This window comes from Balaenoptera physalus (assembly GCF_965194825.1).
Source record: "Balaenoptera physalus genome assembly, chromosome: 15".
NCBI lineage: Eukaryota > Metazoa > Chordata > Mammalia > Artiodactyla > Balaenopteridae > Balaenoptera > Balaenoptera physalus.
The window spans coordinates 46,859,051-46,884,432 of record NC_138894.1 but is presented as its reverse complement, the minus strand read 5'-3'; the positions used below and the strand labels follow the sequence as shown (position 1 = coordinate 46,884,432).

The 25,382-nt window shown below is 45.1% G+C and overlaps 1 protein-coding gene and 1 long non-coding RNA gene across 13 annotated transcripts in view; one reads left to right on the top strand and one right to left on the bottom strand.

Moving 5' to 3' along the window:
• BCL11A (BCL11 transcription factor A) overlaps positions 1 to 25,382 on the bottom strand; it is a 124,191-nt gene that overhangs the window by 12,056 nt on the left and 86,753 nt on the right. For 8 of the 12 annotated variants that reach the window (XM_082426723.1, XM_082426725.1, XM_082426719.1 and 5 more), the window contains one exon: positions 3,457 to 3,558. The exons of the other annotated variants lie outside the window; for them this stretch is intronic. In XM_082426723.1, the coding sequence (XP_082282849.1) occupies positions 3,457 to 3,558 (102 nt within the window). The remainder of the gene's footprint in view (positions 1 to 3,456; positions 3,559 to 25,382) is intronic. 12 annotated transcript variants of the gene reach the window in all.
• On the top strand, positions 1,813 to 7,951 carry LOC309643738. The gene is made up of 2 exons (XR_014254041.1): positions 1,813 to 3,243; positions 6,007 to 7,951. It is a non-coding gene; the product is annotated as an uncharacterized lncRNA (long non-coding RNA).

Genomic DNA, 25,382 nt, shown 5'->3' with positions numbered 1-25,382 from the left:
GCTGACATTAGTATCACATTATCTGCCTATTTTTGTTTGCCTCCTCTCTTCAAAGGGAAATAAAAAGCATCATTGAGAGTATTTTCATAAATTTTTTGTTGTTGTTGAACAATGACTTGGGTCCTAAATAGACAGGAAAAAAACTATCTGGTTCCAACTACCGTGACCCTCTGTGGCTTTCTCCTTTGCCTCTCTAGGACTCTGTGTTATTATCATACATTTAGCCTGACAATCTGAATTGGGTAAGTAAAAAGGAGATTTGTCAGCTGAAGCAAGTCGTTAACACTTTCATCACTACAAATGCCTTTAAATCATATTTTACCTTATAATATTCTATTGAAACCCAGGACTGGACCCATAATTAGCGACGCTGGTTTTGCATGCACCATGAATGCAGCCATTGATAAATGCCGAAATCTATATAGCACTACATCAAGGATCTCATCTGGATCCTTTTAAAAAGGCTTAAATGAGAAAAGTCCATTTTATTTTTCTGCACTGAGCTTCCTAAAATTTTGTTTTCAAAGCCAGTTACGTGATCATGCTACAATATGTTAACACTGTGCTGTTACCCTCCCCTCTCTCTCATACATCAGGTCAGAGAAAATGGCATTTTATCTTATAATGAGCATACAACATACAGTTTTCACTACCGCATTTTAGTATTCCCATCAACTAGATATTCTAGATCATGAGGGCAGCTAGTGTAATCATAATGTCAATGAGAAGGGCTGTTACGATTGAGACTAAAGATTACATGGAAAGAGCTGCTTTGAAACTGGTAATTATTACCAGTCCACTAATAGCAAATGATGCATTACAGTTTCACCATATAATCTGTATTTCACTCAGCTCATGCCAGCGCACCATATTATATTACAGTGCTCACAGATTCTAAATTCCTAAACTGCAGTCATCAATAAACGTGTTACTTGCCGTAATTTGTGAAATTACTTTGTTCATAACATCTTTGATGGTTTAGAAAGACCAGAATTGATTTCCTGTGTGGCAAAATTAGGGCTACATTGATTTATTGACGTGTAAAATATAATAATATTCTTCATTTACTCTGATGAAAATCAACTTCTCAATTTGAGAGCCTCATTGGGCATTCACTGGGATTGTTTTGATTTAGAGCAATAAATGGAGACCTGGCCCCGAGCATGGGAACTTGAGGCATCAAAACGGTTAAAATCAGCTATTAGCTCACCTACAGCTTTTACTTTATTTCATTTTATTGTATGGAGAGGAATAACCCCATTCCCAGTTTGTCACCAAGGCTCAAAAGTCATGATTTAGAAGAGTGACGTCTTATGAGGGACCCCTGGCTCTACTATTTACTAGCTGGTAGCTCTGGGACAGTCATTTAATTTCTCCAAGTCTTAGGTTTCCTATCTGGAAAATGAGCGTAAAAAACAGTACCTTAAAGAATTGTGAGGCTCAAATGACAAACGTATATAAAAGCTCTCTGTAATCTATCAGGTCTAACACGAATGTGAGTTTTCATTATTACCAGGTTTGATTAGTTACCACGAATGATGACTAACCACACGTTACACACCCACAAGGGCTTCTGGAGGAAAGACTGGAATCCAGAATCCGGGCTTTCCCAGGCCTAGAGGAGGCCCTGGTTAGAAGAAAGCAAGAGGGGGTGATTTTAAGGCCCTTGCCCATGGTCCACCCAGCAGGGAGGCCACAAGGTCAGTGCTAAATGCTCTGAAAGCCAAGGACAGCTGGTTAAGGCAGCTGAGTGGGGTGCGGGTCAGTTTTGCTTCAGAACTTTCTGGATCCCTGCAACCCATTTCCACATACCTTGTTCTGGTCACTCCTAAACTGGTCCTGCCAGCGTGGGCACCAGCAAACTAGGCTCCCTCCCATTGCCGGAAGCAGGGAGAAGACAGGGGCTCCTTATCAGGCCACTGGTTTCCCACCCCGTAGATCAAACTCCCTGCCCTCAGGAGGATCCAGCGGAAGAGAGAGAACTCACTCCCTTCCTACCCCTTCCCTCCAAGGGTGGCTCTGTTCCCACAGCCAAGTAAGGGCCCCAGGCACCCCCAGTAAAACGAGGCGAGTTCTCCCCACCCAGTCAGCATGTAGGGACTTGAAACCATGAGTCCAAACCCCTAAACTCTGTACAATCGGTGACCTAACCCAGGCTTCTGCCCAGCTAGGCTTGTGGGTGCGGGGGGCAGTGCGTGGCGGGGAGGTGCCTTTAACCCCTGCACCACCCAGCCCTCAGGACCTGAGGGCTTGTGAAATTCATACAATAACTCTTTGTTACCTAGGATTACCTAGGAGTTAATTAAAATAAACAACTAGCTTGGAGTCTGATCTCAGGATGCAGGCCCTGCCCTGCAGACACCATTCACAAGAAGGTTGGGTCTAGTTGACCTCCCATCTGAAAACCAGTCACCTTTAAGGCCCCAACTCCTGCATCTTGCTCTCTGTTATTCCCTCTCCACGACACATCATTCCCTTTCTTTTTTTCTTTCCACAAAAGGTTATTTTTTTCATTTACTTTGAAAATAAAAATATTTTCCTTAAATACAAATTAGATGCCACACTTCTTTTCTTCTTGAACCTGCTTTTTTGTGTTTGGGGTGGAATCAATCCCCCGGCCCCCTCCCCCTCCCCCCCATCTGACTTTTTAGCCATGCATGACTCATACCATTTATTCCTACAGAGAGAAGCAAACTGTATTACCTTCTAAAACAACATCTTTCAAAAACATTTTTTCCCCAAAAACATTTCTGTAAACATACAGATCTAAATTTCATAAGAAGGTCCCCACTATAAAAGTTGGCTTAAACAAGTAACTGGGTGGTGGTAGTCGTAGTGATGGCAGGGGTGGGGGGATGGTATCTTTGAATTTTAGCAACAATGCTATGCATTTTTCTCTAAATCTAGGAGAAAAACAAATAGAAATTATATATGTATGCACATATATAATGTACGATGCATATATAAAAATATACCATGTTTAAATACACACGTAAATGCATATATAACATGCATGAGGATAACTCTAGAGTAACTGTGAACTGACTCCTTTCGGTTCTGGCCTCTGCTAAAGACATATGCCATGGAGTAAATTCGAAGTCCTAAATGAGGCCGTGGGAGTGAACGTCCAGCAATACAATGGGCCCTGAACACACAGACGTATGCAGTCACCAGCCATGGAGCCACACAAGACCCTGGGGAGAAGACCCGCAGGGATGAGCTGCTTTCAGCCCCATGCCTTCAGTAAGGAGACAGAGAAAAAGGGGAGGGAAAAAAGCCACTTGGGGCTGAATGGATTGGGGAGCTGGGTGCCAAGTGAGTAATGGAATATACATATGCAGATGCCAATGTATTTTGGAAATAACTCCTTTCAGTACTTAAAAAGTAAGGGTAATTTCCAGAAACTCTCATCTCTACACACATGGACGTTTGTAGAAGAAATAATGCTCAACTTACAAATACCCTGCGGGGCATATTCTGCACTCATCCCGGGCGTGGGGATTAGAGCTCCGTGTGTAGAACGAGGGGAGGAGAGGCCCCTCCAGTGCAGAAGTTTATCTGTGAAAGAAACCCAAAATCAAGCACTAAAGCTATAAACAATGTGCATCTTAAACCACAGGATATCACATTTCAATTCCATTAAAATAGATTAACATCATTACAACAGCCTTGCAGATAGTTAACAGGCCCAAGGCCTGTATCAAAAGAACAGTGGTGAGTTCTTTCCCACAGTTCTGTTTTGTTTTTAATTTTGGTCTTTTTTGACAAAAGGGAAGGGAGTTTGTTTTAGGTATGGGGCAGCAGGGGGGGTGTTCTTTGGTTCATTTGTTTGTTATTGTCTGATTATTGTCTTATAATAAGAGATGTGCAAATAGCAAGGGGAAAATTGGTAATATGATTGGCAGCCTGGTAAAATGGGGGGATTTATCTGCAAGGCTGGTTTACATGCATACATTTACTTTACTTAAACACAAGCTCAAGCAAAAAACAATATGGTAACAGGAAATGAGTAGATTTGTGAATCTTTTCTTCTAGAACAGAGTCCCACTCTGCCTTTCCTGTCCCACTCTTCCCATTCTGTTTTTATGACAGCACCTTCAATGATAGGGAAACCTTGGGCATCTCAGGACTTGGAATTCTATCCATGGAGTACCCCATGTAGACATGGCTTCTTACAGCACAAAGCAGTGGGCAATAAAGATTAGACTTCTGGGGTTGAGATAACTTTGGCCAAGTCCTCACATTAAGGGTAAGGAATCCTACCGTTCAATGACAAGGAGCGAAGGAGCATTCCAAAAATTGCAGCACCCTGAAAAAAGTGGCCCACCTTCTCTATTCTACTGCACTGGGTTGCACTCTGGTGAGGAAAAATGACTTCTCACACTGATAAACATAAATCCAGCCGTAAATCAAGCAGTTCTAGCAGTGAGATTTTTGTGAGAAAGGAAATATTTGGTTTGTGCAACCTGGGGATTGTATGGTTTATGTGGTGAGTTCCTAGCTTTTCCAAGTCCACCTTGAGCTAACCAAGCATGGAGAGGTCAACCTTGAGACAGACTGGAGGAGAGATGGAGCAGGGACACTCCATGTGTCCTAGAGGCTTGGAGTTTGTGATGATTGTGGGAGGCGGGAGAGAAGAAAAACAGACTTTGATGGTGAGTAAACAGAGTATGTTTTCCATTAGCTTAATATTAAGAGCACTTAGAAGAGTTGTTGTTATACTCTAGGATAGCAGGTCTCAAGTGTAAAATACATCCTGTTCTCCTTCTATAGATCACGCTGCCAAGAACTGCCAGGGCAGTCAGCACAAGGTTTCCTTTCATGAGGAGCCTGGTGGGTGACAATGGCGTGTTGCTCGTGGAAGCTCTTACACAGAGGCATAAATCTGTTGTTACTGGGCCTGCCCAGGGAGGCTGCCACGAAGCCTCCGCCTAGCCCGAGACCATCGACAGAGGCATGTCCTCCTCCCCGACCCCTAACAAAACAAACACCACAAAATGAAACAGCAAAAGCAGGAAGACTGGACTTAAAAAGCAAGCATGTCTTCATCTAACTGCCTATGTTCTGTGAATTGAGAGGCAAGGGTAAAATTAACTACAGATTTAGTCATAGTGTTTTTCAACGAGAAATCTGAGAATCCAGTTTTGCACTTGTTCTTGCCTCAGCTATTTAATAAGTTTGTTTGTCGCCAAGGCTGAAGTCCGTTTCTTAGGAGACCCATACAACTGATTACTGTGACCCCAGCATAAAAGCAACAAGGTACTTGGACCCTCACACTGGGAAAGACTCATTTCATATTCCCTGCCACTTACTCTGGGAAGACCTTGAGGTGCCTCAAATAGACCCCCAGCAAGCAATGGGAGAACCGTTAACCTGGTCCAGGCCTGACCACTTGCATGCGTCTCCTGTTGGCAAACTCATCTACTAACCCATGGGCCTAGAGCAAGCTGAGTTTCTGTGGGTAGCAGCCTGGCCCAGTTCCCCACAGCACTAGGCCACAGGGCAAAGTGAGGGCTCATCAAGGAGAGTGTCTGAGTATCTGCCACCATTATTTGGTTTTGGGTTTGGTTTTGAGTTGTAAAAAACCTTAGAGATCATCGAGTCTAATGCCTTCATTTTACAGGTGGGGAAACTGAGGCTTTGAGAAATTAAGTGACTGGCTCACAGCTATAATGATGGTTAACCACAAAAGTGAAGATCAGAGTTAGTCTCCTGACTCCCCAGTCCAGTGCTCTTTTCTGGGATATCCATCTCTCTCCTCCCCTCTGTCGTTCCCACCCTGGTCTGTACTGCTCAAGAAGTACCAGTGAGAAGGGATCTCTTTCTCTTGACCCATTCGGAGGAACAACCTCTCTTGGGCAAGAGTCCAGCCCAGAGGTGCTGAGCGGACCTTTCAAAAGGTCCAAATGAACTGACTTGGTTTCAAAATTGGAAAACACCTGATCTACTTCCTGCACCTTGCCTCACCCCCACTGTTTTCATCCTCTACTTCTGCTTCCCCTGCAGAATCAGCCAGCTGAAGAGAAACAAACCATTCCTATCAGCCTAACAAGCTACTGACACTGTCTTCGTGAGAGAGACTCATACTTGCATTTCTCTTCCTCCACGAAGAGTGTCAAACCAAAGACAATGGGGACCCCAGCTGATTCTGCAGCCTCTCCCGCCAAACACATCTCTGAACACGTTCTCATTGGTAAGTAGAATCAACATTCCCACAGGAACTGGAAATGCTGAATTGTTAATAGCTTCCCTAGGGTTTAACTTCCTGCTACGATGCTTTCAATTATTCCATCACACTTTAGGCAGAGTAGAGTCTCACAATTAACGCTTCTAAACATCACCCTCAACCAGCAGCTCTGCCTTCCCAGGCTGCCCCTGACTGAGGGCCTCTTCTCCTCCCACCTGCATTTTCCTTCTCCCCAGGGAGAGGTGGGCTCCGGCGGCTGGCAGGGAAGTGGGCGGTCTAGCTATGCTCTCTTTATTTCCTTGGTGGTTCTCTCAGGCCAGTGGTTCTCAAAGTGCAGACCCAAGCCCAGCATCAGCATCACCTGGGAGCTTGTTGGAAATGCAACATCTCAGGCCCTTCCTCAGAATTACTGAATCAAAAACTGGGACTGGGAAAGTGGGTGTAGAGTAAAAGAATCTATGTTTAGCAAGCACTCCAGGTGATTCGTATGCACAATCCAGTTTCATTAAGTGCTGTCTTAGCATGAGGGGAGGAATGGAAGCTGGAAGCTTTGATGTTCTCCTGGCAGCCAGAGATCCACTGGCTATGAGGCTCTCGTCCCTTCTGTCTGGGACTCACCTCCTTTAGGACCAGAGCAAGCTTGGGAAATTCCTAAGGATCCCTCCATGCGGAATCCAAGGTTCCACCCTCCCTCACTGACCAGGACAGGGAACAGGCCCAGACTCAAACAGGGAACGCTCTTTGCATAACATCCAAACCAGCTTATGTCAGGCAGATGGTGTCCTCACTGCTTCCATAAAAGCGGAAATGTTTGCAAATGCAGCTATGGCACGCTGCACGGATGCAGTAAGCACTGGACTCCTGTTTCCCTTTCTGGACTCTCAAATGTGTTGCCCTCTTCTGAATTAATCTTTTCAAATGCCTTGTACTCCTCTGGTGAAAAGCATTTTAACCTGTTCTGTTTCATAAAAGTCTCTCCAGACCCAGCATTTCCACTTTAGGGCCTCTGAAATGCCTTATGCATTATTAGGTTGCAATGTTTCCTTATGGCTGAGTAACAAATAATTGATCTTATCTTTCAGGTCTCATTAAAAAATCTGCCACAAAATTGGGAATGGTTTTGATTGAATGTTATGCATCGGTCACTTTAGATTTCTATATGCATTGGGACCAACTTTTGACACAGAGCTCTATAAACCAGGTGGGATGTCCCTGGAATTGAAGATCATTAAATCAAGTTTTAGGTTTCCCCAAGAACATCTCAAAGATTCCTTTACTACTGACCTGTTATTTGTTTCTGAAACTAATCACTGGGTGTGTCATATAGCCACATCACTGTCTACCAATCAACAAGTAATACCGCTGATCTACAAATGTGCTGAAACAGCTGAGCACAAAGCATTATTTCCAAAACACTGAATGACTGCTCCGGGTGCTGACTTTTATATGAATTAAAAACCCAGGCCTCTCTAGAGGAGTAGATACACGTATAGATGTTTGCTGTTCACGAAAATGTATATGTTCATTTATGTATTTCTTTTCTTAAACATATGTTTCTAGATAACTTCCCTGTTTTCCCAGCAAGATGGGGCACAAAAGAAGTAGAGCCATCCCCAAGAGGAAGGGTTACCCTGTGAAGCGTGACCTCCCACTCATCTTGCATCTTCAAAAAAAGAGAAGATGACAACCCACTGTGATGGGGAGGGATCTCTATATTGGTGACAGGCCAAAATAAAGGACACTTACCATCCCTGCTAGCTCCAACATTCTCAAGTCCCCTCTCTGCCCTCAGCCAGTAGCCAACCTACAGACTACACTTAAAATGCATCCCAAAAGTTTGTAAGGTTCCCTGAACGAACCAATTCCAGTTCTATCAATATTACTGGATCTAAATCACAATAATAACAACAGTGCAGCTAGTCTAGGATAGAGGCTTCTTCATCTAACTGGAAAGCAAATCCATTGAATCTCCTTCTAGCTCCTGACCCTCCATTTAAGACAGATACCAGCCCCCATCTCTCAGATCCTGTGACTTTTTAGAGTATTATAGAGCCAACATTAGCAATGCCTGTGTCTTGAGTTGTGTCAATCTGAACTGAAAATGTGCCAGCTTTATCACTGCTCACAGACTTCTTAATTAACCTTCTGATATTGTCAAAATTGCATTCCCTTTTGTTCTAGAAATGAGCATTTACACGAGTGTTTTCCCCATCACTATGCTTTTTCACTAGCTAAGCTTTTACCGAATCATGATGCTCCGTATACACAAAGCAAACAAGAATTCTTCAGACATCACACTACAGAATTTCTTTGCTGAAACTTGTTCATGGTCCTTATATTCGTAGAGACTTCACTAATGACTTTCATCTCATCAATCACTCACTGAACTTTTTTTTTTTCTTTTTTGACCAAGTCTATCATCTCAGAGCCTTGACTACCTAACAACACATTACTAATTTCACCTTTTAAGAGTTCTCACCCTAGGCATCCACTCTATGAGTGAGGAGGAGAGATGACATCTTTCATGCCCCTTTATCTATAAAAATGCAAAAAATGCAAGCCGCCAATCTGTCAGGCATAAACAAAATTTTCTGCAATCTCTGTCTTTAACATAAGCAAAGCATATAATTCAAAAAAAAAAAAAAGGAACTTGCTTTTCTGAAGAATAAGTAAGCCAAAGACATTGTATTCCATCTTTGTGTTGAAATGCAGATTTCCCACTAAAAGGCAAATCCTTCATTTCAAAAGGTTGAATAGGATGGTACTTAAAAAAAAGAATTCCAACTGGTTAAATTTAGGGTGTTGAAAAAAGTTCATTCCAATAATATTTTTTGGCTCTGGGCCCTAAGTATTTTCACTTGATCATGAATTAGATACATTTTTATTACATTTAAAGCTCTTGCCTTAGAATGGTGGAACTTCTCGAGGAGACTGGAAGGGCAGCTCATAAGAAGACAAACTGTCTTAGGACAGTTTTTTTTTCCTTTGTTTAACTGTGTACCTCACTATGCAAGACGTGTGTACCCAGGATAAATTCCATTCATTCATTCTTTCACGCATTCATTCAACAACTATTTACTGAGTGCCCGAACTCAGTAAACGATTGTATTGCCCGAAGCAATGGGCTACCTCTGTGGGCAACGCAAAGAAAAGTCAGACACAGACTTCCCTACAGGAGCCTCCATCTAGTAGAGAAGATAAGCCTGGAAAGGAATCGCTCTGCTCCAAAGTAGAAAGTGTGTCATAAGAGAGGTACAGATAAACTGCAACGGAAATTCAAAGGAGACAAATAACTTCCATTTGGAAGGGAGGAGAGTGGCTTTAGGAAAAAGGGAACTTAGGAACTGGACCTGGAGAGCCAAGAGGAAGGACTTTCTAGACAAAAGAAAAAAGCAGGTATTGATGCCCAGAGAGAAGCAAAGCTCGAGGTGTACCCAGAGCAAATGGGGCCCAACAGGTAGTACATTTAAATCAAAGTATTACTCACCAATCCATCCTGTTGATAACAGAGGATATGGTCATCTAAATAAACTCTCTGAGGGCTTTTGTGAAGGATTCACCTTCCACAACTTCTTATTTTCAAACATCACGTTTTCTTACAATAATGGATGCAGCCACATGAACGCTGGTGAAACTATGAAAGGTCATCTGTCCTGTTTTGTTTCCCCCCCACCCTGATTGTTTTGCCCCCTGATGAGTGGTGAGTGGTCTACCAAGGCAGAATTCACTGTGTTCTATTCCTCTGAGTCAGACAAACAAGTGTTGATAGCCATGTTCTTCCTGCAACCCTGCCTCCCCAGTTTAAATAATCTATTTCAGATGTAGCACTGCCAGTTTCACATGGGCTTGTACTTGCTGACACATCTTCAACAAATGACTGTGCAAGAAAGGTGGAGATTTTCCTATACCTCTGTGTCTCTTCAATCATCACCTTGACCTTCCCTCCAAATTTCCCCTCTTTCTTCTCTTCAGAGCCACGGGAAGAGCGGGGGTAACCTTACTCCCACTCTGAATCCTTATTGGAGGAATTTGTTTGTGTGTGGTGGGGTGTGAGGGAGTGTACATGTGTGGGCACAGGCTTGCCTCTACCTGAGGTTATTTTTCAGGTTATTTGGGGGAATTGGGGAACTACTTTTAAAGAGGCCTTGCCCAATCCATTCCTTCATGGGTCCCACTGAAACTCTCTCCAGATTCCTTTCTTCCTTTAGGATGTTAGGGACTCATTCCTCTGGAGAGACTGCTAGAACAAAGTCAGGAATTGAAGGTCTTCAATCCCAACTCTGCCATTCCCTGGCTAAGCATGACTTTGAGTAAATCCCTTCCCCTTTCTGGCCCTAAGTGTTCTCATCTTTAAAAAGAGAAGACTGGATTAGATGGATGAGTTCTTTCTCCCAGGCCAGTCTTGAGTCTCCTTGAGACCAGATCAAGGGCAGGAGTCTTGGACGCAGTTAAGAGACCTACTATGGGCCATCCTAGAAGCTGGCCAGGATGGGCCTATGCCCCTTATGAACTTGCAGGGATGAGAAAAAACCTACAGGCCTGTGTGGGCTGGGTCTGGTCCCCAGGCTAATTCTCAGACTCAGAGAGTAGGCCTGGTGGTGGTTTTCAACCTCCTGGGGCACAGTCTTGCAAAGCTTACCTGTCTAAGTTTCAAGCAGGAAACCTAGATGAGTCCTGAGCCAAAGAGACTGAAGGTCAGAGAGAACCAGGAAGAAACTTCCCACAAACTCAGGCTAAATGTCAAGGGGAAAGGTCTCTGTTGCCCGTGCCCGAAGGCCAGTGGCAAAGCTTGGCCTCATGTCAGAGCCTGGTACCCACTGCACATGAGGGCACACACAGGACTCTAAGAAAAGCCAGAGTCCTCTCCCAGCCACCCCAAACCAGGGAGGCAAGGCCCCAGCGTCCTGTGGTCCCTGCCTCAGCCAACCTGAAGGGTTCCTGGAAAGCCATGTGTAAACTGAATTTCTGTAAACTGAATCACATTTGCTAACGGCCGTAATTTCAGGGATGTTTCATCACCCTTCCAGGCTCATCGAAAATTGGCAGGGCTTCTAACACTTTTACCTTTTAAGTGCTTCTTCCCCCACCCCCTCCCCAACCTCTCAGTCAAGTAGTTAATGATCTGTAAACAAACACTTTAAATTCAGTGGGGGAGCTCACTATTTAAAGGAACCCTGCGGGGAAACCTTTTGAAAAGTTAACAATCTTTCTGTAATGTGAAAAATCACCCTCTAATTTATCAGTTTCCATTGATGAGATTTGGTGTGTATTGGGCTTTCTTAAAGTGGGGCTCAACCGCAGTACCTTTGTGGTTAGAAGAAGCGGTGAGGAATGAAAGAAGCTGAATTCCTGAACATGTTTCTTTTGCCCAAATCATCCAGTCTCACGCAAATGTAGTCGCAGACCCCACTCACCGCACAGAGAAAGGAAGAAAAGGATGTAAAATCATAGCCCCAGCACCTGGAAAGCCTTGAAAACTACACATGTGTTCCCCCTGATTTAAGGATTCGATGTCTGGGGGAACGAGCATTTTCAACTGAGGGGAGGAAGGCCTTTGGGCTGTAAAGGTGGATCCAATGAGACTGACCATTTGCTCAGCAAACGTTTAATTCTGATAACACCAGCCAGGGCAGAGGAGGACTTCTCTATCAAAGCAAGCAGAACATGCAACTCCCAAATTCCTCTGAAGAGGCCACCCCGAGCCTTTTTATCTGCGTCAACTACCAAACGTAATTTATGCCTCCGTATCTCCATTTTCATCAGTCTAAGAAAATATCGGAATAAGTTTAAGAAAACCAAGCTTGGCACTTATGAGAAGACCCCTGATATTTTCAGGAGTCCCTGGGCCTTGCGGAGGAGGACCTTTGCGGGATGTGGGCAGTGATGCTGCTGGAGGGGAGAGGCATGGTTGGTGGATGTGAGCAGGCCCAGAGAGCTGGAGAGTTTTCTGGTTTTATCTTCCAGGGCTGATGTGTGCAACCTTCAAAGGAAAAGGGCCCAGAAGCACGGGTAGCCTCCAAGCCTGGTCCTTCTTGAGAAAGTACGTTGTGGCCTCTGTGGAGGGTTTTATCTTCTTCCCAAAGCCTTCTCCTCACATTCTGACCCCACAGTCATCCTGTGGGATGAGGGAAGGTGTTATCCTCACCTCCCCAGGTGACAGAAGATCTCAGAGGCATCCTGCTGCAGGTAGTGAGAGCAGAGCTGGAACTCAAGAGTCCTGCCCACTGACTTGGGGACCAACCTTTGCCCCTCGTCACCACTCACTCATCTCACTCACCCCACCTCCGGGTGGGGTGAGGCAGAGTGTCCGGGCACTAGTCTTACAGCCACTTGCAGGCAATCACTTGCCTTCCTGGGATGATAAAATAGGGTGTGAGTGTCCAGGGAAATGGGGAAGGCACACTCTATGGGCCTAATGTTCTGTGACAATCTTGGCCAAGAGATTCTTAGAACCAGAACTGGCCATTCTCCAGAATTAAAACCTATTATGTCCTATGGTTAATACAGAACTGCTCAGAAATTATGAGAACTAATTTAAGGCTTCAAAGCTCTACAAACTTAAAAAAAAAAAAAAATGGTCTAGCAGGTCAGGCTCTGACATTTCTTCAGGAACAAAACTAGGCTGCCCTCTTGCCTGAGGTGAGATTGAATCAAGGAGGGTTCTGGGGCTTCGAGGCCAGGCCTCGTCCCATGGCAGAGAGTCCTTCTTTCAGAAACAGGCCTCTGCCCGCCCACACGCCCCTCCAACTCCTGCTGCCACCTGCTCAGTCCCTCAGCGCCTTCCTCCTCCGAGCCCTGGCCTCAGACCCAACCTCTCCGACAGCCCTGCAGAACAAAGGAGAGGCAGACACAGCCTACTGACTGGTGGCCTATTTTCTTGGCTTCAGAGATATTTTCCTGGCTTTTTACCCAATTTCGAATCCTTCATTTATCCCACTGACCAACCTGGAAAGAATTTCCTGAATAAAAAAGAGGAGATGCGCATGTGTATCATCTGCAGTCATCCGAGGGGCCCCAGTCCAGCCGCAGGGTGGGTGCTGCTGGCTGTTCTCGGGCTTACTAGTTCTGTTGATACAACGGGGGCAACACCCAAAGTTATCAGACTCCTCCAAGCTCCTCAAACCAAGAACACACCATCCCTTCCACCCACTGGACAGGTCCACTTGGAAACTCAGCTTGTGGAGACCTGGCCTCTTTGGACCTTGAGGCCACCGTCCCCTTTCCCGTCTCCATAGACATCAAGGGCCCCCCCCCTCTACAGGGGAGTCCCCAGTCTCATTTCCTGTTTTGAATCTAAGACTGCCTGGGCAATGAGGCCTCAGCTATACTCTATTTCCATGCAGCACCAGCAGTGAGACTGACCCGGAGCCGCCCATGTCAAGGTCTCCCAGGTCCACTAGGAACGGAGGCACTCCCCTCTCCGTAACAGGCCCCTCAGGCTGAAATCCTTTTGCTTCCAGAGCCTAAACTTTCCACTGCTGGGTAGGAAGCCCCCTCTGTCACCGGCCCACAGATCTCCGCCACCATCACGGCCCAGCCCTGTCAGGTGGTGGGAGTGTGGACAGCAGGGCGGGTGTGTTCAAAGAGGCCGACCAGGCAAGAACCATCCTGTACTCCTGCCCTGGCTCTAACGCAATAAAATGTCTTCTATCAGTGTAATTCAAGGCAAAGAGTCAAGGGTCTGTCACCATTTTAAAGAGGCTTATTACATGGCCACAAAAATTTGCCTCAGGCTCAAACCTGGCATGTAAGGTATCAGCGTGGGACAGGTTCTTTTGATTTGATTTTATTTTCTTACAAAATCTGAAAATGAAACGCTTCTGTCCCTCCCTTCCACCAACCGTTTTTTGATTTATGGGGAGGAGGAAAGAAATCTGAAGTTGACAGGTTGGGACAACTCCACTCAGCTTTCTCACTCAAAAGCTGCTTTTGTTAAACCATACTTTGCATTTATGGCCTGCGGCTCTTGGCTGACACGGCTGCTCCTCCAGTGCGGAGCAGGCTGCGGACTTCCCCGGGAGGAGGCCCCACTGAGATTACGTGCCCGCCTGCACCCAGGGCGGCAGCATCGTGGCTCGGGGGGTGAGGGGCACCAAGGCCCCGGGTTAGACAAAGGCAAGGCCCGTGAAGGATATCCCACGCTCTGTCCCCAGCCTTACACTATGTTTGGGTCCAGGGCTCCGCGCGATCATTATGTATCCACCACTACTGGTCCCAACTAAAGTCCAAGCCTTCTGAGAACCAACAGCGTGCTGTCCACCTCTCCTCGCCTGGCACCATTCTGGGCAAAGAAGAGCCCCTTAATCAATACTCGTAAATCAAGTGCTGTTCAGTGAACTTTTCTTTCTGGAGGGCGATTCTAAATGACCTGGCTGGAAGGAGCTGCCAAGGACCCGGCAGTGACCAGGGGAACTTTGCCTTCCCGGAGTCGCTGAGGTCTCTCCCGTAAATGATTCACTAACCAAGGAGCCTCCAGGTCAGCCTTGACCTGGGAGATGATTACAGCCCCTTGAAAGTGGCTGCTGGCCCATCGGTTCACTGTACAATTTTGACAACCTGTGATTGTATATTTACACAATGGTCGTTACGGACAATCAAGTTAATAATTCACTTTCCAAATGCTGTGTAATTATACAGTTAGAAGAGTTACAATAGATGTCAAATTTCCTTAAGTCTTCTGATGAATTGGTCCCAATTACCTAGTTTGGGTCCCTTTCCTCTCCCTCTCTCAATTTTTTTTTTTTTTTTTTTTTTAGTAATCTCCCACACTTTTCTCTATTCTCATTCCCCACCTACACCCCTATCTTTCTGCCCCGAGAGAAAGAACAGTGTGAAGTCCTGCAGTTCAAGCAATCCTATTTAGAACACATAGTTTTGCTCCACTAAATAAGGCTAGCCTTGGAAGGCTGTCTGGATGACCTCATCTGCCTCCCTGCCTCCGATGCAGGAGAATGCCTGCAGCAGCCCACAGCTCATGCCCCAAGTTGCACCAGATCCTGGCACAGCCCCGTGGAGGCCCAGAGAAGAGACTGCAAAACCCTGGAGTGCTGGCTGGGGCTTCCCAGCCAAACGACTGGCATGTCCCTGCCCAGCCAGAGCTCCAGGCCCAAGCCCAGCCCCTGCCTCTGTTTGGGACGCGCCGGAGAACATGAGAGAAACACGTACACCCTGAAAACTAAAATGAGGCAGGGATCCCAGGAAAAGCAAAAACATTCAGAACCCTGGGCCTCCTCTCTGTTTCCTAAGAGCTAAACCTGGCCCTTCACTCCTCTTGTTTTGTGGTCTTCACACATACACCCCACCCACCTGCTTTCAAGGCTCAAAGCAATTTCTGCCCCCCAGTAGGGCAGTGTGGTCAGCTGACCCGGATCACCCCAAGCTGCAGGGCCTGGCAGGGAAACCCAGGCAAGACGTGAACGTCCTTGAGCACAGCCGGTGAAGGAGGAGAGGGACAAAGGTGACAGGAGGTAACTGCAGCAGAGACAATATTTTTTCTCCATTTCAATGAGTTTGATTTTTTAAAGTCATTTTTTGGATGCCCCACCCCCTACACCTTTCTCTCTCCCACATGCTCCAGCACACACACAACCCAGGGCTCCTGTGTTTTAAAAGGTCTTCTCCCACCCCCTCTCCCCCATCCCTGCCTCACAGATGAGATTAATTTTCTAACAGATTCCCCACCCCAAAATTTTATGTTATGGTGGGAAAGTCTTTTGATCATCGTGGTGTTCTGGAATCAGAAGAGCTAAGCATGCTCTCTGGAAAGTGAATTGGGAAAAGCCCCATAGAAAATTCTCAAATTCATGAAACCCACCTTAGATACAGAAAACATCTCCAGAACCTCCAGTCAGTTCTAATCTTGGTGTCAAAAGAATGGGGATGGACTAATGTTTCCCGGCTGAGGGCTTGGCTATCACTTTCAGATCTAACATCCTGTTCTTAAGGAGCACTCCTGATGCCCAGAGAGGGGGGCAGACCTGTTCAAGGGGGGATTTCTATTCGTTTAGAACATTTGGGATTGCTCTATGTAGAGAGTTCGGTTTGGCTGGAGTTTTTGTTCAGGTTGTGGTTTCTTTTCCTCCTTAAAAAAAAAAAAATTGGAGCTGTATTTGTTTCCTGTTGGTGGTGCGGACAGAAGGAGGGTGTGTGCTGGAGGAGGTGTGGGGGGGGAAGGCTGATGGATGGAGCAGGGCCGAGAATACCCGGAATTGGAGAAAAGCGAGAAATGGAGATTTTTCTTGGCCTCCAAACAGTTGTAATTTCTACTGCCACTGCTTAGATCCTGGGCACCAGGCAGAGAGAGTGGGAAAAGGGACATGTGACAACTTTGCCACAAATCAGGATTTGGCATTTAAATCCACAGGAAGCAAGAAGAATAGAGGGACATCTTATTTATAGATTTGCAGATGAATTGAATGAGATAACCAAAATGCACTTCTCATGTATCTGAAGGAGCAATTCCATTTTCAGACTTGGAAAGTTTCCCACAATTGAGTATCACCCGACCTCAGCAACATGCTGCATCCCAAGGTTAAGATCAGCTTCCTAAAAACCGGGCAGAAGGCTGCTGCTTAGGTGGTAGCTCAAGAATTCTACTTTGAAGGACAGGTTGGTACCACACTACATTTAACTGGATTCAGTTCATCTGATTATACAGTGCCTTGCTTTCTGGAATATGTAATCATCTCTTTCTGATGACATTTTAAATATCCAACTAGACAAATAATTGCAGCAATAATTGATAGCAGAGTCAAGCTGGAAGCTCACTGATTGGCAGAGTCCCTACCAAAACAAATCTTCTTTCTTTCAAACATTACAGGAATGATGCTTAAATCTAACTTTTGCTGATAAATGCTCAAAATCTGATTTACTGACAAAGACACGGCAAGAAAACCTGCATTTCAGCCTGTGATTATTTTGTGAGCCGTTTGAGAAGACTCAGGCAGCGTGATTTATATTATTTTATTTCCCATGAATAACTACAAGGATAGTATGGGTAGTTGGGGAGAATCAACGGGGACAAGAGAAGCGCTGCTCTTAATACTGCACTTCCTGAACAATGTCGGCCAACCCTCAAGGTTTACAGCCCTTTCCCCCTCTGATGTGTGTCCCATGTAGAGAAATGGTTTTGACAAGGGGAACACCCAGAAAGGAAGGCACGCAAATGATCGGCTCCACGCAGGTCTTTGAAAGCTGGTTTCAATCAATGCCTCAAACCAGGACTTAAATTCCCCTGCCCTGTGCACAGAGCCCTGGATGGGGTCAGGAGGCCTGAGCTCAGACAGATCCCCAAGGGATCTCAGGCAAGTCCCCGGGGACAGATGAGGTCCCCTTCAGCCCCCAGTCTGTTTCTCCATCCAAGGTAGAGCCCCAAATCAACTGTTGTCTACATCACGTGTTTCGATTGTAATATTCAAGTTGTTATGGTTTGGGTCACTGCTTTCAACAATTCAGACCCTGTGGAATGCTGCGATGGTCAGAAATAACTCACGGAGGAGGCTCGTCTCCGGGAAACATCCAATGAACGAGCTGGCATATTAGCAGACATAGATTACAGTAAGGAAAATCTAAAACAGAAGATGTATCTGATTGTTCCAGCCAGTGACAAAGGCAAGAATTCAGGGATGGGGTCTGAACATTTGCCCAAAGCACTAGCATGAGAATCTCTTGTTCATTTTTCCCCCCATTTTTCCATTTTTTCCCCTATTTTCTTTTCTTCTTCTTGTTCTTTCTTTATTCCCTTCCTTCTTTCTTTCTTCTTTTTCAGACGGGGGGCTAGGGTGTGCTTTTTTTTTTTTCCCCTTGAAACTGAACCATTATAGGACAGTTCATCTCATACCTTCTGTTAAAAATCAGGAGCTTGTTAGATGTAATGATTATCTGCGCCGTGACACTTAGTGCATGTGAGGGGGCTTGTCGAACAGCTTTCCTCTAATTTGGATCTCCTCCGTTAATTAGAAAGCCCTCAGAGTTTCTGCAAATGCAGGTCACTATCGACAGCGCATGCCTCTGATGCTTCGCCTGTGACAGTTGTAAGGCTCTCCTTCCAGGAGCTGGCAGGGTTGTCCAAACTGTGACAGTGTCAGAAAATTCAGTCACCACAGCCGCTTCACAGTAAGTTACAGGCACGGTGACTGTCCGTACAGTCGGTTTCCCCACAGCCAACGAGCCTGATGAAATCTGCACTGGAGTCCAGCTAAAAATAGCCCAAATGTCACTCCTCTTTCCCCCGCTCCCTCTTTCCTTCTCTCTTCCCCCTTTTCTTCTCCTTTCCACCTCTGTTTCTACATCTCCCTTCTCTTTCCTCCCCTCCCTTTTCTCTTCCAACGGAGTCCTCTGCCATTCAAACGGGTCCCACTCACCAGAAAGGGAAGTAGGTTTTACAGATAAACCAGGTTGCTTTTTATTGAAACAGCAGTGATTGTGGAACAGAAACCCTCCCCCCCCCTTAAAAAAATACATATTTCCTATTTTTTTTTGCTCTGATCAGCAGCTGCACCTGGTGAGGTGGAGGTCAAGTCTATACTCCCAGCATGGCTCACACGTTTTTTTCTTAAGGGAAGGAAGACCTTGTAGGGGGAGAGAAAAGGAGGAGGAAGGAAGGAAAGGTTAACAACTCAAGCCAAAATGCATATGGGGCTGAGGTCTTCTGCACTTATCACCATGCAAAGTGAGACCTCAAAATTTAGGAAGCCTTACTTAGGAATAGCTCATTATGTGCTGGTCTGGGGAGGTGGGGGGGAGGGGGTGGTGGTGATGTGTCCATGACCATGTGTGCATAAATTTGCGTTTATTTCATCAAGTTCATCTCAATTTCATCAAGTTCAAGCCAAAAAGAAACCCTCTGTGGCATTTGCCTAAGACTTGGCCAAAAAAAGAGACCAGTATTTGAATCAAAATAGGAAATATAAAAATTATGTGCACACCCCCCCACCCCCAAACAACGAGGGACAGCCCGGAAGAACAGCTATCCCTTGCCACCATAGTTCCCAAGTGGACTGATCTCAAGGTCAAAGTCCAATTCCCTAAGCAGACCTGCACACAAACGCAGGAAGCTGAGGGTACTGGGAGCCTGGTCTTGCAGTTGCTGGCTTATGGAATGCAACGGGATGGAATGGGGTGGGATGCCATAGGTCAGACTGATGAATTCACACAAACCCAGAATGAGCTAAAGTCACTGCAACCAGGCAGGGTGGAGCAAGGTAACCCCAGCAAGAATCCCAAAGCCAGCCTCCTCAACAGGCACAGTGGGCAGCTAACTCCAGGCTTCCACCGACATCATGCTGCTGTCAGCTTGGCCACTGGCCTCCAGACATCAGTCCCAGGAAAGCCCTTGGTACCTTTAAGCTAACTCAAAAAAAAAATACAAAACAAAACAAAACAAAACGAGGATCATTTAGATTCTGCCTGTGAGGGGAAATAAGAAAAACCCCAGACCTGGGAAATAATGTGAAAAGTGGCAAAAACCAATCAAGTCATTTAGAAAGAAAAACCCTCCCTCCAACGTCACAAAGCTGCCGAACATTAGGTTCCTAGGAAACTGTCCCAGCAACCTAGATATGAGAAACAACGCTTGCTATTCTGAGGTGAGAAGTGAAGCTGTCTTTCACTCGGGACAGTCAAACATGGTCTATAAATACCAGCACTGCCCCTTGTGAACAATGGGCTGAGTTCAACCCAGAGAAGGTAAGTATTTCCCTAAGGTCACACAGCAATTCCAGGTCCCCCCAGACAAACCCTTTCACCCAATAGATGGCTTTGTCTTCTCTTGGAAATACATATTGCTACATCAGATCCCCATTTTCGGGAGGCTGGGGAATGATACTGCACATTTTAGTGTTACTTTCCCTACTTTCTTTCTCCAACCCTCTGCTCTGGTTCTCTCCTTCCACACACCCACATGTGCTCACACACGCACGTGTGCACACACACACACACGAGATGTTTAGTATATATAAGGATCTATTTCCATACCTACCCAAGTTTCTAATACCGTTGCTTTGTCAGCAGATCAAGAGTAAAGGACAGTGGCAAGCTGTTCTTCATTCTGAAATGGATTAGACTGAAAGGCTGCTGAAAGTCAAGACCTCCTGGGGAGGTCAGTCCTGGGGCTTTCATGGTCACAGCTCTGCAGCTGGACCATGGCTCATTTGCAGAGAATGTCTTGTGACTCGCTCTCTCCCCTACACATCAAATGGAGACATCAATCACAGCTCTGCCAGCCCACCTTGACCCACCTCCAGTTGGGCACCCGTGCCTTCTTCCCACACAATGAGAGAGAACGCAGTGGCCAAATGCTGAGAGTCCACTTTATGGACACATGTATCATTAAGTACTGAAGTGAGTGAGAAATTCAAGAAAGCTATGCTTAGACTACACATGCACGCTCATGTGCACGCTCACACACACACACATTTTGCACGGAAGTGGGCAGCATGATGGATTAGCTGGTAGATTATTATCAGACACATGGAAGCTCCAACTCGACAACAGGACTGGGTCTGGAATGTCTTTCAGGAAGACCTTTATAGCATCAGACTGTTGACCAAGGCATCATTAAAAGCATTAGGTGGTGGACCAAGGCATCACGGTATGACAGAGAAGCAGCCCATAGTCTCAACATGACCACACCCCTACACGGAGTGGCATTTCTGCCCAACACCCTGTGAAGCCACTCATCTCTCAAACCTGGCCACTGCTCTCGCCCTGTATTCCCCCTTTCAGGTATTCATCCCTTTCCCTGCTAAAAGAAATGGAATCAGAACAAATTAAAATTTAATTTTAAGATTACTACTCTATCAGAATTAAAAGGACTCAGGAAGTTCAAAGCTAAGGCAAACGTCCCTCCTATAAATCTAACTTGACTATTCAGACAGTTCAGAGTTCTACGAACAGGGCATCTGCCCACCTTCGATCAGTTACTCGCCACGAGCCTCTGCCACAGGCAGGAGGGGGAAACCCAGGCTACACCTCTAAGTGTGTGAAGTTCTAACCTTTTACCCATGTAATGATCTACTTAATATAATATTTTGTCTTTAATCAGAGAAAGAATAAGATAATTTGATATCCCATAAAACTCCCTAACCTATATTTTGCAAGTCAATTAGGCAGTCCTTTTGCGTTAATGTCAGCACATCCCATGTTGCACCTCCAGTCAGGCTTTCGGGTATCTGCGGCCCACAATGCCCCACACTGAGAGCGTAAGAAGAAAACTCAGCAGGGGGCAAGGGGTGGGTGGCATGCAGTGGGCAGTGACTTTTTCGTCATCTGTATGGAAATTGGGAAATCGTCTTCTCAAATGGAGATTACCTTCCCTTGGGATCCTTCTGGAGGTCTATAAATAATAGAACATACTAATCAACATTATATATTAAAAAATGAATACAGAATCAGATTAAGGAAAAACTAAATTATACCATTATAAAAGCCAAAGTTAAAAAAAAAAAAAAAGAGGCATGAAAAAGATGTCTTAGCCCATCCCCTTCAGTTTGCCCTACTCTCTGGCAGCCAAACCTGCCTTAATAAGGGCGTTCAAAGTAACCGTTTCTCACTCCCTTATTTATGAGCAACGGAATGCAAAAAGCAAGAGGATTAATTTCGATGCAGCCATTTCCCTATCAGCTATTCTAACTAAGGAAGCTGCAGAAAAGTGAAGACTGGAAATTTATGAACACTTTATGAGAAATCTGGATGAGAATTTGGTCTAAATATATGAGAGGAACATGGACATATGGCATAAACATAAGACAGGAATGTTCCCGACTCCAGCTGTCCAATGATGTCTACCTCTAAGCGTCTTATGACTCAGTTTTCCCATCTCTAAAATGGAGTCCCCTAACCAAATCTGGGGAAACATTATAAAGAATAACTGGATGTTAAACTCTCACATAGAGACCTCTCTTTGCTATTACTTTTGAGCTGGTTTTAAAAAAACACAATAATAATACTTATAATGCATTCTCATTGTGCAGAAACATTAATATTATCCTGGAAGAGTCTGTCTCATTGGCTGTTGGAAGACACTGTTTCTTTCTTTCCTTCTAGGAACACAAGGAGTGAACTTGGCTATTTCATCAAAGCCTGTAAAAGACACCTGAGTCATCATTTTAACTAAACAATTTCTCCAAGAATTCAACCTACGCGAGGGGGAAGAAGCCCGTCTCTGGGGTGTGCTGGGAAACGCCATTGACTTCTCGCTGATTCCTGTCCTTTGTCCTTGGCAATCCAGTTATGACCTGACAGCATTTAAAGATGACAGTATTTGAGGTAATAGGACAATGCCGTAACAAGATTACAGCAAATGTGAAAGGAAAGACACACGTAGGTACCGTCATTTAGGTAACGTCACCTATGATCAGCTTTTGTTTCATTTTTTTGCTGACACAGAAGTCAGTATCAATTATACAATTCAGCGTAAACCCTGTTATGGCTGTAAATAGTTGGCTTCCCCGATGAAAGGAAACATTTATATTGCAGGGGGATTCAGTGAAACTTTTCTAGCTTTGGTCGATGTGAAAATAATAACAAAAAAAATTTCAAACCAGTAGCCAAAGAGTCAAAATCAGCCTGAAGTCACTACCACCCCAAATTAATTTATCTTGAAAGAAAGAAAGAAAAAATTGCTGTTGGTCATAAACAATAGGTGACCAAGAGGTTCCTGAAGGAAGTCTTAGACCCTAATGAAACTGTTGCTTCAGAGAGTTTGGGGAAGATAAAGTGGAAACACCTAACTACATTCACTTCGGGGAGCTGGTCAACAGCAGTCCCCCTGCCAACAGGGTCCTTGTTAGTCATTTACACCATTTCTCATTCCATTTCCTTTTGGTCATTTGGCCCACAGCACATCCAGATCCACATAATACCAGCTTTTGGAATTCGGTTCTACTCTACTTTCTGATTAATTTCTGCCACTGTGAGCTTTTCCCCAAAGCCACCAAGTCTCCTAGAAGCTGATATTCCTTTGCAGTGCGCAGAGCTACCCTGCCTGCTGCTAAAATGCCCTCCTCATTGTCCAGGACAAGGAGCCATGCTGTATGCCAAGAGACCAACCGCAAACAAAAAAACTTGTCTGACCAACACCTGTCGCAAAAGAAAATTCTGGCTAGAGGAGGAAGTACCATGAAAGAGGCTGAAAAGATGTTCTGGCCATTTCAAATCCTAACAGAGGCTAGTCCTCCTCTAGAACATTCTGGGTTCACTAGGATCTCTGCTTTCCTTTTGACTTTCTGTGCGTCCCTAGCTAACCTCATGAGCCCCTAGACCTCCTTTCCCCTCCCAAATGCCTATCTAATACTCCTTTTATCAACTCTCCTCTTACATCATCCACAAAGGTTCATTCAAATTCAGGCTAGCTTTAAAAAACCCCAAAGTAGGAGGGTGCTATTAAAGAGAGTTCATAAGGATATGAATTTGGTGCCTGCCTTATTTCATCACACACCACCTGAATGATAAATACCATCATGAAAAACTAACCATGCCCTGAACAATTCCCCACGTGGATGGTCTGGAGGAGAGGGACAAGGGTCCACTGGGAACCCAATGGGCTCTTGATTCCAAACTTCATTCCTGTCCACTCCCCACTCACAATAGGGGTGAAATGAAAACTTTCCGAGACTCTACACTAATAACAGACTGATTTGCTAGTCTCCTACAATGTTTGGTTCCATTCTGCTTGTGAAAACCCTACAGTCAACCATCCCATCCTCTAGCACATATCTGTCAAAGGGGAGAACTCAGAATGAAGGACATTAAAGAGAGAATCCCAACAACCAGCCCCATCCTTCCTTGGGACAGAGTCCTTAATTTATGTCTTCCTAGAATGCTGCCTTCGTCCTTTGCTCAGAACATTGACAGCCTCCGTGGTCTACAGGATATGGTCCAACACCTTAAGCGTCTATTCCAGAGCTCCATAGTCCCACCCTAAATTTTTATTCCAGGCTTAGCTCCCTCTATGCACCAAGGAAAATACTCTGCTTAAGTGAAAATCCCTTCCTTTCTCATTTCCTTTCAGGCTTTCCTTCTTCCTCTTCGACTTCCTGGAATCCTGTTCATACTTCAAGTCCCAGCTAAAGGTCTACTAGTCACCTTAGCATAAAGAATCAATCTCTTCCTTTCCCAAACTTAAGGACCACTCATTCCCTGCACCACCTGGACTCATAACCAGTCCTTACACCACTGGTTAGCTCTCTTGCCTCTCCTTAATTCTACGTCTTTCCAATGTGCTTCTTAAGTGTGGGAACTCTGACTTCTACTTATTTTTGTTTTACTTTAAAGGATCCAGCATAGCATGTGATATATGATATACACATATCCTAGGAACTCAACAAATAGTGGTTAAATGACTGATTTGCCTTCCTAAAAGGAAAGTTATTTTTCCAAGTATCTTTTCTGTTCATAATGACAATTTGAACCATCTCTGTAGCCACAAACAGTTCCCTTCTGATATCTGCTTGAATTTCCAGATAAAAAAAGGCAAGTGGCAGTAACCTGTTATGCTACACAAAGATTAGCATTAATATCCACCCTCTTTAAACAGCCACCCCACACCCTAGAGAAGAGCAGAAGTGAAGCACATGCACCAACCAGAATGTGTGCCAGGTTGATTGAGTCTGGCTGTCAGTTACCAAAAAATAACATCTTTACAGGAAACACATCTTTAAGCTTGTACAACCCTCTAGCTCTATTTCAACCTTGGTCAGCTGCAAAGAAGTTAAGCTCAGCAGAAGCACACCCTGAATGCAAAACACTAAGCTCTACAAACATATTTTTAATATTCGTTTGAATCCAGCACCACTAAAAAGGACTTCGCTTTGATGCCAGCGAGCAGGAAACATGGATGATCTTGGCCGCCTTATCTATTGGGTGTGGTAAAGGGAAGGCCCCGCCAAAACGAAGGCAGCAGCTAATGTAACTATTATTTGAAATGTTGCCTTCAATTCTCCAGGCTGGGCTGACTGTTCATATCAAAGCCCCCTAACAGTCAAGTCCCAGAATAAGGCCGTGTGGCCAGATGCAACCCAACACTACACATGCACAGAAGTTTTCCACGTAAGGACTTAAATCTATGCGGCCTTAGCACAGAGCTGGGTTCAGAAAAGGCATTCTCCCCACGTCTGCCAGATGAATGAGGAAAGTTCAGATATCACATGTATGCTGACTACCTTGGAAACTGCATGAGAGACAATTTGGAGAGGAA